The 15,078-nt window shown below is 39.3% G+C and overlaps 1 protein-coding gene across 6 annotated transcripts in view; it reads left to right on the top strand.

Annotated features, from left to right (window-relative positions):
- TMEM117 (transmembrane protein 117) overlaps nt 1–11,377 on the top strand; it is a 472,857-nt gene extending 461,480 nt beyond the window's left edge. For all 6 annotated transcript variants that reach the window (XM_027595076.1, XM_027595072.1, XM_027595073.1 and 3 more), the window contains one exon: nt 9,657–11,377. In XM_027595076.1, coding sequence (XP_027450877.1) covers nt 9,657–10,303 — 647 coding nt within the window. In that variant the 3' untranslated portion in view covers nt 10,304–11,377. The remainder of the gene's footprint in view (nt 1–9,656) is intronic.
- Nucleotides 11,378–15,078: the final 3,701 nt, after the last annotated feature.

Below are 15,078 nucleotides of genomic sequence, written 5' to 3'. Positions count from 1 at the left end.
GCTCATCAGAGAGCCCAACTTAGAGTCAAGGAAGAAATGTGGTCCGCGGTTGGGCAGCCCCTTCGGTGTCACATCTGCTGTTCTCGTGGGAGGCCGCAGTTTCGGCGTGGATAGCTAGCTATCTCTGCCATCCTCCACATACCCCTCCACCTTGGGTTCCTTCATGAGAAGAAACTTCTTGGTTGCTTTCTCCCACAACATACAGCTCAGTATGTTTTTTCACCATCAACACCCTTTTTACTGCATTCCTCAGTTACTGCTGAGATTGGAACAGTGGTATCCGAGAGCGCCAATCAGACCCTATGCCTTTAGGGAGTTAGGCCACTTCTCATTTGATCAAAACCTCCTTCTGTGGCAGAGCTCATGTTTCTCTCAGGTGAGTCGCTTGCGGATCCTCAGATTCTTTCATTTGCAGAGATGCCCTCCTTTTGAAACGGCTCCGTTATGATTTATTATAATATTCCTTCATGACATCTCAGTCATTCTTGTCTGAAGAAGGTCTTCCTGAAGTTCTGTTTTATACCTTTTTTTCTCTCCTAACCAGAGGCAGACAGCTAAATGATCACATAAAGGGTGGCGTCAGCTCCCAAGCTGTTCAAATGTACGTAGTGAACGTGTGTGTGTTTTAAGGACAATGACTTAGGATCCCACACCTGCTATAATAAAAACTGCTGAAGAAATCCGTGCTTACACTACCGTCTGTGCTGCTGAGTAAAAATAGCCTGAGGACAGAAAACGTGAATATCTGAGTCTTGCAAAAAACCTTTGCTTCCCAACTTGAAGGCTGGTTTTTGCTTTGAGCATGAGGCGACCTTCCTAAACTGGAGAATGAGCTCATGAATAGGGAAGATGCAGCAGGTTTCTTTTCCTATTTAAAATGAATGAGGCCCATCTATTAAATTCACTGGGTAAATCAATCAATTTGAGTTCAGGTCACATAGTGTGGTTTCAGAGTCCCCACTTAATCTCTGCAGCATGCTACCCTCTTGGACTTCTCAAACAGCTATCACACAAATGGCATCATCATGTCCCTTTGGGTGGGCTTTTGCGTGGACCATCTGTTCTTACTATCAGCTCTTGTCCCAGGCCACCATGGCACTAATATTGTTTCTGAATATCAGAATCCCCGTCAAAAATGTACTGCTACAGTGCATACTATCAGGTTAAAAGGGGGGTGGAATATTCAGAGGAACCCACTGGTAAGAAAAAAAATCAAGCTATTAAAAATATTTCATTTGGGGGTCGCCTGGGTGGCAGTCGGTTAAGCGTCTGCTTTTGGCTCAGGTCATGATCTCCAGGTCCAGGGATCAAGCCCCATGTCAGCCTCCTGGCTCAGCAGGGAGTCTGCTTCTCCCTCTCCCTCTACTTCTCACCCTGCTTGTGCTCTCTCTGTCTCTCTCGCTCTCAAACGTATAAATAAAATTTTTAAAAAATATTTAATTTGGAGCTATTTGGCAGGGCTTTGATATATATGCTATGATATATGCTATCATTTATGGACAGGGACAGGTTCAGGTTCTGTGGTGCCCAAAGCTTACCCAATCTGGAATGCTCTAGTTAAGAATATCAAAGCAAAATTACGACTAAAAATTACTTTCAGTGCCTTGGAAGAAGGACACGCATACAGGAGTCCTTGAAGCTTCAATGTAATTAGCTTTGAGATAAAGCCTCCTATGCAGTTGAGCTAAAACCTTTATTCCACCACGTATTACTTTCCAGAAGCTTAAAAGGAAGAAAAACTGGCTAAGTTCTTGTAATGGAAACTGCACATTAATAACGGTTGTGAGAAGGTGGAAATATATTGTAGTTAAGGTTCTGATGCAGTGTTTGCCAAATGATGCTGAATATCATATCATTCGAGATATATATTTATAAACACATTGTTGGGCCCCATTCCTAATAGTTCCAACTCAAGAAATTTGGGCCAAGGCCAGGGAATGGGACTTTAGAAAAGCACCCCCAGGTGATGGCCGTTGGGAACTGCTCCTTGGTGCTGGAGAAGCCACAGGTGAAGCTGGACTGTCTTCCTGCGATGGGCCATGCAAATGATTGGGTTCCCAGATCTGCCAGGAAGACCTCTGAGGATTCTGGAGTTTAAATCCAAAATAAAATAGGGCACACGTGGGATTTGGGATGAAGCGTTCCACCATAAACAATTTAAACCCAATTTATGGTAGGATGATCATGCGCCGCCCCAGATCCGTGATAAAAAAATTCTAGGAAAATGGTGGCAGGTGTGGAGGCTGAAGAAAGTCTGAACTGTTCCCCTCTTGTGTTGTTCTGTTACTCTCTTTGTTCTGTTAGTTGCTGAAGATGTGGCTGAGGACATTCTGAAGTAGCAGCGAGTCTCCTGTGAAAGGGCCTTTTTTTTTTATCTGACTTTGTAAGATAATTGTTTCTGGGGAAACCTAGATAAAATTTCCAAAAACATGGTACATGTTGTATTTTAGTATGCTCAGTTGTCAGTAGCCTGCAAATTCCCAAGTCAACTACAAACGCTAACTTGATCAGCTCCTCCAAGTTCTGCTGCTTTTTGTAGGGAAACTCAGTGCTTTCCTTGATGAGTAAATATAGTATTATCACTGGGTTATTAAGCATGAAACTCTCTATATCTATCGCCAGTGGTTCTCAGATTTCAGTGTGTATGAGAATCACCTGGAGAATTTGTTAAAACGATCCATCAGCCTCATGTGCAGAGCCAGATGCCTGAGGTAGGAGGCGGAGCCTGGGATCCAGCCTTCTCTTAAGCATCGCCAGTGATACCTATACATGCTGCCAGAGGCCCTCTCTTTGACAACACTGCTGCTGAGAAACACTTTCTACCGTCAAAATTTCTCTCATCTCAGCTTTATTTTCATATGCAACTCTTAAGATCAAAAGCCAAGGGGCAGAATGAAAATTCAAATAGAAATGGGGTACTAGTGAGAAGGGCACATGCTAGAGAGTCCTGCTGGAAGCTGGAAAGTTCAGAGCTGGGGCCAAGAAAAGAGGTCCCAAAGCAGAGTATGACGGGAAACATCTGGGTGACCACAGAGGAAGCGATCCTGTGGACCCCCAGACAGCTCCATCTATTGCTTTCTCTGCCTGTGTTTGTTCTGTACTAGAAGAGTCTGCGCAGACTCTGCTAGGGTTCTCCTGGGTTCAAAGATGGCTCCACCATGGCCTCAACTATCAATTCTCTGTGCTCTGGAAATGATGTTCAGTGCATGCTGAGAAAATGGAATGTAATGGTTTGGTGCCGGACTCTAGCTCAGCCACTGACTGTTGGTGTGGCCCTTGTCAAGCTCCTTAACCTCTTAGAGGCTCAGTTTTCTCATCTGTTAAATGGGGACAGTAAGGTTCTTGTCCCATAGGGTTGTTGTGAGATTTAAATTAATACGTACAAGGCCTTAAAACACTGCCATTTGGTAAGCACTCAGTAAATTCTCAATACTTTTACCTGCAGCTTTTGCTTTCAGAGTCCTGCCAGAGTTTGTTTTCCTGTTTAATTCAAAAATATTAGGTAGCCTGAGAGGGGCTCTTTTATTATTTATCCACTATTCTGAATTCTCTACTGTTATCTACTGTTCTGAGTCAAGAAGGAGAAGGCTAAGAATGGAAAAAAAAAAATCTCTCTTCCAATGAAGAGCTGTGTATGTAGAGGGTTATCTGACACTGATGAGTTCCCATTGACATTTTAAAAGCATTTAGGATTTGGGTATTTTCTAATCCTGATTCCATGCTAGTTTTGTTTATGCATTTCAGAAATGAATTGTTGCATCTGTTTAGCTCATCTGGATCCCCCTTGACAGATGGTTTGCTGCCATGTGTATGAGCTTTCATTTTATAAGCTGGGCTGCAGCTTATAAAAATAAATCGTCTCTATCCAAGGGTGTGTTAAAATATTTTTTTCTGGGAATTTTGACTTCAGTAACAAAGGGGATAAATAATTAGTGATTAGGTCACATCAGTGCTTTTAGCTCAAGCCCATTGTTCTTCTCTTAAACATAAATGCTAAATGTAACCGTGTAATTATTTCCTCTGGCCCCTTCCCTTTTACCTATGAGGTGAGTGCAAAGATGGATTCGAAATGTGACGTACTAAGTCTCTGGAGGCGAGAGAAGAATGGCCTCTCAATTCACTCTCGGAAGCTCCTCTGAGTCCTATTAATGCCAATCCCGGCGGAAGCTCTGCCATCTGTCATCCCAGCCAGACAAAGGAAGTGTCCCATTGGTGGCCATCATCTGAGTAAATTAGGAGGGGGTTGGGGGAAAGGCCAGAAGGAAGGCCTGTGCATCTGTGAGGAGAGAATTCACTCTTTTGGCACGATGGTGCCCATGGGAACACTTTTCGGCAAAAATGGAAAATGTAGAAGTAAACAAACCTCCATAGTGTCTGTGTTCTGTTCCAGCTTCCTGAGCGGTGTGAGGGCACAGGTGCCTTACAATGGCGAGAGTGTGGAAAATAATGAATAAAACCCCTCTGTTTTATTTCCATAGGTGCATAATTTCTGGTAAATGAGTTCCCAGAGATTCTTTTTTAAAGAGCTCTCCTGTGTCAGTCGGATCGTGGGAAATGCTGGGGAGGGCAGGCCAGTGGTTCATCCAGAAGAATATTCTGTCCAACAGAATTAACAAGCGGCTTGTTATAGGGAAATATGAGCATCCTGTTCACCGTGACAGTCTCCGAAGATCACTAATTTACCCAGGGTACACAAGGACCTCTTGCTAGTCTCTCAGTTGTGAATTTTTCTAAACCTTTCCTGAAGCAGTTTCTATTTTCAACACATTTATACAGCTCTAAGAGTTAACTATGTTTATTTCTACATAAAGCAGCGATTCCTCATATTTGTCCAAAACTCATCTTCTTCAAGGCCACGGATGCTTTGCCCAAAGCCTGTCAGCCCTGGCTGCCCCTGAGCTGGCCTGCTATGTTCAAACTGAGGTGCCCTGTCTTCATTTGTGCATATATGAGGATTTTTGAGATAAAACTCACACACTCTTTGGAATTGTCTTTACTGCCAGAAGAGAGACTTGAAATATATAATGAATCATAATCTCCAAAATGAGTATTTTGCTTTCCCCAGTTTTCCAGATTATATCTGATTTTAGCAGTATCCTAAAATTCACCAGATCACTGTGACACATGTATTTGATTTGAAAGACTATGACTTTACTCCTTGGATTTGTCTGGATACATTATCTAGGGTTTACCTATTGGTTAACGGACATTTTCTGAATTAATATGTGTCTAAAACTAAGCTAGGATCTGGGGAATACAGAAACAAACATGACACAATTCCTAATCTCAAGAAAGTCAGAGTCTAATGGTCACCTAATTCAGTATAACCCCGTGGCTTTCTCTTCTCCTTGTATCATCGCAAGTTTCTACCTCTCTCTACTCATCATGTTGGATTATGTCCCACTTAGGAAATGACAATGACAGGAGAGGCACTTAGAGAAGCTATATTCATTTGCTTTTAAGTCTTAAGATGATGCTTTACTAACTCAAATAGCTCTTATTAATTCACAAATTTTTTAGTAAATATCTTCAATTTACTAAATGTTCTCCTTATGACCCAAGCACTTAATGTGGTTTCCAGATAGCCCTAAATTACATAGGAGTTACTTAAAGAGATGCTACCTTAGTGAGCCCTGTTTTCACGGCTCATGTCTGGAATGAAAGGACATTGAATATGGCCAAGAAGCCTGTTACAGCAAACTGTTACTTCTTTAATTATCCAACATTTATCTTTTTCAAGGCCATGGTTGCTTGCTATCCCATAATGGGTATTAAAAGGCTTTGTGGAGCATGACTATTTCATGTATCTGCACCGGATGCCAGAGTCTGGCCAAGTGGTGGCACTCATTTGGTATGAAGGTGCCCACAGCACAACTCAGTCTCAATGCTACATGGCAACTCTACTGAGTAAAAAATTTTTTTAATATTATAATTGCATATCTGAATAACGAAAGCCCTCTTATATGATGGAAATATTAGCACTTTATACTCTTTTGTCCTTAGTTGAAAAAATTACATTTTCCCCCAAATTGCTGTCATTTCCTATGCCAAGTGACGGTGATATTTAATGAAGAATCCTTTTAAAACCAACTAGCCCAGGATTCTATAATCTCCCACAATGTAAAAAGATAAAATTACCATTATAATATCATTTTTGACAATCGGTAGGATTCATTAAAAGTACAAAATACAAGAGAGAGGTAATCCCACCAACACCACGCAGTGATTTCTCATTAAAGGAGACAGTGAGCTATTTCAACAAGGAGATTAACAGAAATAATGTATGGATTCTCACCCTCCCTTCTTGCTGATTTACATTATGCTATGTAGTTGAAACAACAGGGGGAAATGCAAAATCTCTCCTATGATTAATGCTGAAATACTAAACCTTTTGTTATGGTTGATTGTACATTCACAACAACACACTTGGGAAATGGCAAGAGAGCATTTCTATTCTTTCCCTTTTTGTGTTTGATATCCTTTCCGTGTGGGTCATTTCAGGGACTCAACTTTATTTTTATGGTAAATAGTGTTTCTCAGAATATACAATTTTTAAAGGAAAGCTTTCTCTGCATGAAAATCGTGTATTCCATCTTTTTTTTGCTCTAATGGTGAGATTTCCTGGCCCATTATTAAACGTTAAGGTTTAGGTGATGTTTATTTCACAGACTCATCAAAGAGATTTTTAGGGCTGGGGAGAAACCTGAAGGATCAATAGCTCAACCCCCTCACTTGATAGACAAGAACAGTGACGTTGAGTTGTCTCGTGTGATTTTGCTTTCCGGTTTGCCACATCTCAGAGGGCAAAAGCAATTTGTTAAAGAGGAGAAAGCATTACAAAAGTAACAAAGCACTGTGGGAAAATAGAAGGATGTTAGCGAAAGATGAACATCCTTCCTCTGTGCAAATGCATAAATGGACCAGCAGTTTATGTCAGGTGGGCTGGAAACAAACAAAAAGTTAAGAAGAGCCATTTCTTCTGCATTTTTACCAGCTTCAAGGTTCAGCTGACTGGCTTTGACAGGGGGGTAGGAGGGGTAGAGACAGGGCTACATCCACAGAAGGAAAGAAATAGGATGTCAATAGGGAACCTGCCTCACTCTGTTCTCTCCCCTCTGCGCTTTCCACCCTGACATGGCCTGTCTACCGGGGGCGGGGGGGGGGGGAGGGCGGCGGGGGGAGATGCTACTTCCTGTTCTTTAGCTTCAAAATTTGTGTATATAAATGACCTAGTCTCAGGACCATTCTCCTGCAAGTTGTAGACAAATTACCAGTTGCTAAGAATTTTCAACATGTTAAATATGCTGATTCACAAAGCATGTTTACCTATAACTACACACTGAGTCCTCTTAGATAACTGGTCCAGTTATATCTACCCAATGATGTCAGTGCTCAGTGATTCCTGCTGTTTTAGCCAAAGTGAGACATTTGATCACCTTTAGGATATATCTTTTTTGCAAACCCTTACATGATCTTCTGTCCTTCTATCACCGAGATCCTATACTAACTGGATTGAAGACATAGAAGAAAGAAATTACAGAAATAATATTCCTCTACATTTTTGGCAAATTTAATATATTTCAGAGAAACTTCAAATATAACTTCTCATTTTTTTCCTCATAATCATCCTTTGAGGTAGTTACGTTGATATTATTCTCTATTTCACCGAATAAAAAATTGAATTCACATAGCTAATAAGTAGAAGGATTTGGGGGAAGGGGACAGAATCATAGGACAAGAAGTCATCTGGTTCAGTTTCCTCAATTTGAAAATAAAACTATTGAGGTCTGGAGAGGTTAAACAGGTAACCCAAGGTTGTATTATTTAAGTTAAGCGTCTGGCTGAGCTTCATCTGCTGATTTCTAGCCTGCAGTTTTTTGTGACTGTGGTTCTTCCCCTCACAGATCTGTAAAGATGTGTTCGAGAGGGGTGATTATAACCCATTAACTGATGTTCTGCAACACGTTAATTTGCTCCTCCTCCCTCTCATCTAAATATTCAGACTCCAGGTCACATGAGAAATAACATAAAGTGATTCTTTAGTGTCAAAGTGTAGTGGTCAAATTCACCCAGCACCATTCAACTTAGGTGGGAGGAAAATAATGTAGGAAGTTTGGGGAAGAGCTCCTCCTAACCTCAGGGTTTCTTTTCAATTTGATCAGTGTATATTCACTTCAATTTTTATACTGATTTTATCTTTTTCCCTTGTCTATTGACATTCTCTGAGCATCTGTTCCCACCAGAAGAGCACCTTACTCCAAGCTCACTGAGTGTTCCTTTCTTCTCCCTGATTCTGTGATGCTGCTTAGCAGTGGTTTCTGATATCCTGTTACCCTAGATACAGGGACCACTTTATGAGGGACTGCTCTATTCGTGAGTTAATAAAAATGACCTAGAGAGAGTACAGGTTTCTCCAAGGGACCTTTGTGAGTCAAGAAGGTGATGGTCAGTCATGAAAATTCAAGGACCTGTCTTCCTCACTATCGGGTCTGGCTTCATAGCACATGTAGTTTATAGCAAGAGAGTAAGTATGTATCTGCTGCAACAGAGAAGCACCGGAGGCCACTCTCTCAGCTTGCTTTCCATCGTGGAAGCTACCAGCTATTGCCTCCTTAATATTGGATGAGAACCTCAGAACTTTTTCAATTCACTTGTCTCTCGTTCCTCTCCTGCATTCTCTTCCTACAATATTCTCCGCTATTTTCCTTCTTTCTCCCCACCCTTCTCTTCCGTATCACCTCATCTTTTCCTGTATGCTCTTTTATCTGTGGCATAATAAAAACATACACTAAAAGAAAGGCACCATTTTCCAGACTATTCTCTGTCCTTTTCTTCGAAGGACCACACGAATTGCTACTTCCTCCAAAATCCTTTCTGCAGATAATTCTACAGCCCTCAGTTTTTATTCCATTTTCCCCAACATCTTCAGCGTTTATATTAGATAACATGTCTCTAAGCAATGTCTTACTTGTATGAAAATTTTAACTACTACAAAGAAATTGTATATTCACTCTTCAAATCATGTCTTCTAAAGCAGTTTGTCAGCTTTGGTTGTATTTATACGTCTGATAAATGGATACTGTTCAATGAGAATTTGATGCAATTATTTTTAAAGTCTTGAATGCTCAAATTATTGATCTGAATGGTTTAATCAACAGGTCACCTACAAACAACAATGTGAATTCAATTGATATACTGCTGTGTTTGCATTGCAAAATGATTTATTTCTTGCCTACACATAATTATAAAACTGTAAGAGATGTTCAATCATATGTTAGACTTTTCTAAGGATTTCATTAGAACTTTGTTTTTAAACATTAAGTGAAGTGTTCTAGAGAATAACCTACATGGAACCAAATTTGAGTATAGCTGCGGAGCCCAAAAACAAGGAGGCTTAATCTGGTTAGTGTAAGGAGCATAAATTATTGACTCTGGGACCCACAGTCACATTTTCACGTGTCTAGAATACAATTAGGAAATATCCTTTGTCAATTCACTTAATGGCAGCATAGCTATCTCAAAAAATTGCTAACAGGCCTAAAACATTAACACTTTATACTTGTATGCCATTATCTCCATTTTATTGGAGAAAGCCCTATTGCAATTTCCTAGGTCTTTGACTAATATGCAGTATTTCTTTTTTTTTTTTTATGCAGGTAAATGGTTTAACTACGGAATTATCTTTCTCGTCTTAATTTTGGATCTTAATATGTGGAAGAACCAAATATTTTATAAGCCTCATGAATACGGACAGTACATTGGCCCAGGGCAGAAGATATACACAGTGAAAGACTCAGAAAGTTTAAAGGATTTGAACAGAACCAAACTTTCCTGGGAATGGAGGTCCAATCACACTAACCCTCAGACTAACAAAACCTATGTTGAGGGAGATATGTTCTTACACAGCAGGTTCATAGGGGCTAGCCTTGATGTCAAGTGTCTGGCTTTTGTTCCAAGTTTAATAGCTTTTGTGTGGTTTGGATTCTTCATTTGGTTCTTTGGACGGTTTCTGAAAAATGAGCAAGGCATGGAGAATCAAGACAAAACTTACACTCGCATGAAAAGAAAATCACCGTCAGAACACAGCAAGGACATGGGAATCACTCGAGAAAACACGCAGGCCTCAGTGGAAGACCCACTGAGCGACCCTCCCTTGGTCTGCATCAGATCCGACTTCAACGAGATTGTCTACAAGTCTTCCCACCTCACGTCGGAAAACTTGAGCTCGCACTTGAATGAATCTACCAGTGCGACAGAAGCTGATCCAGACCCAACGACTTCTAAAAGTACGCCTACGAACTAGATTCCCTTACTTGGAGATAGCACAAAAAAGCAAACTTGAGTGTAACTTTAAAAAAGTTAGTCTTTCCTTTTGTAAATGTAAGGTTTACGTAGTGTTAGGTAAAGAAACACGAACAATGCTACAACGGTGCTCAACATGCTTTTTCTAGGACTCATTGTTTTCTATTTGTATTATAATACACGTGCCTACTGTATATCTAACGTCCTCTAGAGATTGCTTTTCACAATTGCACAAGCTATTTACTGACTTTACAGCATAGTAGACGATTAGCTGATTACCCGTGTATCTGATGTTCAACCATAGTGGTGCCTTGAGACATTAAACTGTTTTTAACTGTACCAGAACTGAAGTGTGTAACAGTCCTCAAACCTACTTCACATGGGTTTTTTTTGTATACAATTATTTTGATCTACATTTGATGTCTTAGCAGGAAACAGATATAGTCGTGATGTGGCTTAGGAAGTATCTCTTGTTTCCTATTCAGCAGTGGAGTTGGTGACTTTGACAGCAGGATTGCACAGAGGCCTGCTGATAACCTTTGAATTTGTTTTGGCTATCTGCCAAATACAAATACAGATTCGAAATTCAGTATGAGGAGAACGATAATCCAGCATGGGTCACTACCTGTGAAATGTGGCTTTCTCCAACCAGTAATTGCAATTAGATGATAATACCTAATTATGTTTTCCTAATTAAAGATAAATTGCTACTTGATTAAATATCCTGCCCTTCACCTATGGGAACAAAGGTTAAGAGGCACAGTTGGGTGAACTCTCAAATTTATTGGCATTTACACAAAGCGCTAGAAAGCCCAAGGGACTGAAGTTTTAATCATGTGAGAGTTGTACTATCTGCAATATTTGTACATCTTTCTGTAAATATGGCTCTGGACAATGAAAATTGAAAAACATATGCCAACCTTGAATAAGGGAACTCCTCTAAAAATCATGCAGCAGAACCTTGTGAGGTAGAAAAAGATGTGCATGAAAGAATCTATTCAAGTAGCTTGTTTTGTGTGTGCATTTTTTTAAAGAATTAAACATCATGCATTAATAAATATAAATTATATATCAATAATTATGTGATGTAGTTTTTTGTTTGTAATAAAGGGATTCACTTGTATCTTAGTTTAACAACAGCCCATTTAATTTTTTTAACTTGGTGCCAGATGAGTTAAAAAATGGAATACACCCAACGTGCTTTTAATTTTGTTCCATAAATTGTGGTTACATGTTCTTGAGGGGGTTAGGGGAGATCACTTTTAAGACCAAATTATTTTCCTGTCATATACTGACATAGCTGTATTTTGTCTTTATGATTTTTAAAATCTCTCTTGTTTTGATCTATCTGCTTTTAAGCTTGCAGCATGCTGAATTTAGCATGCATAATAGAACTATGCATTTATCTGTCACTTGAGAGCCAGCTTTAATAAACATCTTCCTACAATTGTTTACTAAGCAATTGGAACCATGCCCCTGCTGTTTCTTTTACCTTTAATAGCCATGCCTGGTGCTACTTAGAATCATAAATATCTCTGACACTAAAAATGCAGAGATCAAGCTTACCTTAGTAACCCACTGACCATACTGTCCAAAGAACCTTACCATGTTATTGCTTATATGTGGTAACATTGGCCATTACCAAATTTGCATAGTATAAAACATTCAACTTTTGACTCTAGGACAAGTAAATAATACCACCTAGGACTCTATATATTTTATTCTGAAAGTCATTGTCTTGTAGAATGAAGAAGGAAGTTGATTTAGAAAGTGGGTATTCATGATCAGTATGCAGTCCTTATGAAAATATTAAGAATTTTTAGGTGGGTGTTAAGGAAAAAGTGGTTCAATGATGTAATCTAATTAAAAGAAGATGGAAAAAAATAACCCTAGAGCATTATGCTTATGTGTTTCTAGGGATTGACTAGAGAAGTTGGCTATCAGCTGATATGAAAATAGATCTTTAAAGTTTTCCCGAAGTTTTGATAACAAATAGAATATTTTCCAGTAATGGCATTTTTTTTCAGCAATAGAATTTTAATGACATTTAATGGCATTTAAACAAGATCCAAGTCTTTGAAGGTTTCCAACGGTTATGTATATCAATGTTGACATATTTATCTACCTATGGGTCTCCTTCCTTCTTTTGCTACCTCTTTTAGATAGCACATCACATCTGCACTTATAGCAGTTAAGGATTAGCAAATAAAATTTAAAAATAAAATAAATAAAAAATATAAAAAATATAAAATAATAAAATAAAATAAAATAGTAAAAGTCAAAATCACATGTACTTAATGTTTAGTCTTGAATCATGAGTCATATACCAATAGACTATGACTCTACAGAGCTTTTTGAATACCAAACCTTTTGGACTATCAACGGCATTACAAATAAAAAATGTGTAGTAAACCTGGAAAATGAAGAGTTAAAAAAAGGATTAAAAAAATCACTAACCACAGATTCTAAAGAAAGCATAACAAATGTGACGCCTTAATTGCAATGATGCTTAAGGTCTATAAACAATTATATTTCTACTGTTCAGTAATTACAGTATTTTCTTTCATGCAGTGCACAATTTGTACTAATTTCACACAATTTTAGTATCCTACATTATAGAGTACTTCATTAGTAGTTTAAATGGAAAATTAAGTAAACACTATGAATTTATGCCTGATAATATATGCCTAGACATAAATCTCATCACTACATGTCCGTTTATATTACATAACCATACTTAGTTATCTCGTACTCTCCCCATGCTGGCCACTTACCATGCTCACTTATCTTTTAGCACAGCTAAGATCACCTGTGAATCCTATTAGAAGTGCTAAGAATTATTTGTTCTCCATTTGCCCGGAGAGTCAGCCAGGAACAAAATCTCCTTTTACATTGATAGCATCAGATTTCACAACAAGTAATTCCCACCAGCACTACTGGCTGACAAGGCCATGTCAAAGAAGTTGTGCAACACAGACGCTCAGAGTTGAGACAGGGAGTCAATACCGCTGTCATAGCTCACAACTGGGCCCCATAAGCAATTCTGGTACATTATGTGCCTACCCTGTGGATGACCAACACAACCCAATATGAAACTCGGGAAAGGTAATGCTAATAAATCACTCCTAGCTGTCCCTGTAACTGATGACTCATGGTGCCAACTGAATTCTCTGACTTTCACCTAAGACCTTAGCACCCCGTTATTGCTTATCCTCTATCTGTCCTCACTCTGAAACTGATCCCTATTTTAAATTAAAACTCTTGGCTATGCAGCCACAATCTGGGTATTATGCTTTTATCGGTTTCTTCCTGCTCAGACTGTGATGGCTCGCTACTCTATCTGGTCTGATGTCCTCCAGCTTTGCCCCTCAGAATTCAACTCTAACCTATATTAGCTAGTCCTGCCATTAAGAGGGGGAGAGCAAGTCCATTAGTTTTGCAACAGGCAAACTGGCACTTTTCTCATTTACCCGAATTTTTAAACATATTTATGTGCATAGGCTTGTGATTAATGGGAACTGATATAGATAAGAGAATCAAGGTCATAAATATTTTGCTTACTAGCATTTAGACTGGACTAGAACTGAATTATAATCTGAACAACTAGAGAAGTTTAGATGTGGTATTTATAGCTCACAAATCACTTTTTTTTTTTTTAAGATTTTATTTATTTGACAGAGAGAGACACAGCAAGAGGGAACACGAGCAGGGGAGTGGGAGAGGGAGAAGCAGGCTTCCCGCGGAGCAGGGAGCCCGATGCGGGGCTCGATTCCAGGACCCTGGGACCATGACCTGAGCCGAACGCAGACGTTTAACGACTGAGCCACCCAGGTGCTCGCTCACAAGTCATTCTTGTTGAAGCTAACTGGAAAAAGAGGTGGATATTTATAATGGAAAGAGAAGGTTAGGTAGATGGTGGAACATGAATGCAAGTTGCTGTCATGGAATCTTGGAAATGGAAAATGGCAGTTTGACTGTGAATGGGCTTTAGAACTCTGGGCAGGGGAAGGAGGCCTTTGTAGAAGAAACGTCAGCATAAAGTTATCGTGACTCCGATACTCCTACCTAATAGGAGTCCTAACAGGACTCAAGAACAGATGTTCAACATAGCTGAGGGGGTTATACAAAAGGTTGGTTGGTTGGTTGATTAGTTTCTTAAGCATTCTAGCACTCACATTATTCTGTGTCTGCCCCAAGGAGCATGGTGAGACCTGGGCGAGGGGACATGGGCCTATGAAACAAACAACAGAGGTGGGTATGGGTGGAGTGGGCAATGTGAGAAGAGAAAAACAAAAACCAACACGTAACAATTCAGAGAGACCGGAACATCCTTGAGGGAAGAACAAAGATGGGGGCAAAGTCTGTTTGTAAACATTTTATCAGTGTATCAAAGTTGACATCTTGTAAACAAAAATGTCTTACAGATGCTTTATGATAGACATTCTGAGCATTTTTAATGAGAAACAAAATTAATATTACTAATTTAATATGTGTAATATACCACAGTATTATTTTAATTTAGTGTAAGGAATCAGTTATTTTACTTCAGAGAGTATAAAACACATATAAGGTATTTCACAGGCTTATTTCTTACCTCTATCCTCCAACACAATTTTTCATAAGGGTCTTAAGTTCCTTTACACCAAATAATTGTACTACTGAGCTTTTTGAGGACCTACCTGCATGATTGAGGAGGACGACTACAACTTACAATTGAGAAATATAGTCACAAAACAAATTTATAGATGCTCCAAACCCTAATAAATTTTTTCATTC

The sequence above is a fragment of the Zalophus californianus genome, chromosome 9, assembly GCF_009762305.2.
Source record: "Zalophus californianus isolate mZalCal1 chromosome 9, mZalCal1.pri.v2, whole genome shotgun sequence".
Lineage (NCBI taxonomy): Eukaryota > Metazoa > Chordata > Mammalia > Carnivora > Otariidae > Zalophus > Zalophus californianus.
Note: the sequence above shows the minus strand (reverse complement) of the source record. Positions and strands in the feature narration are given on the sequence as shown.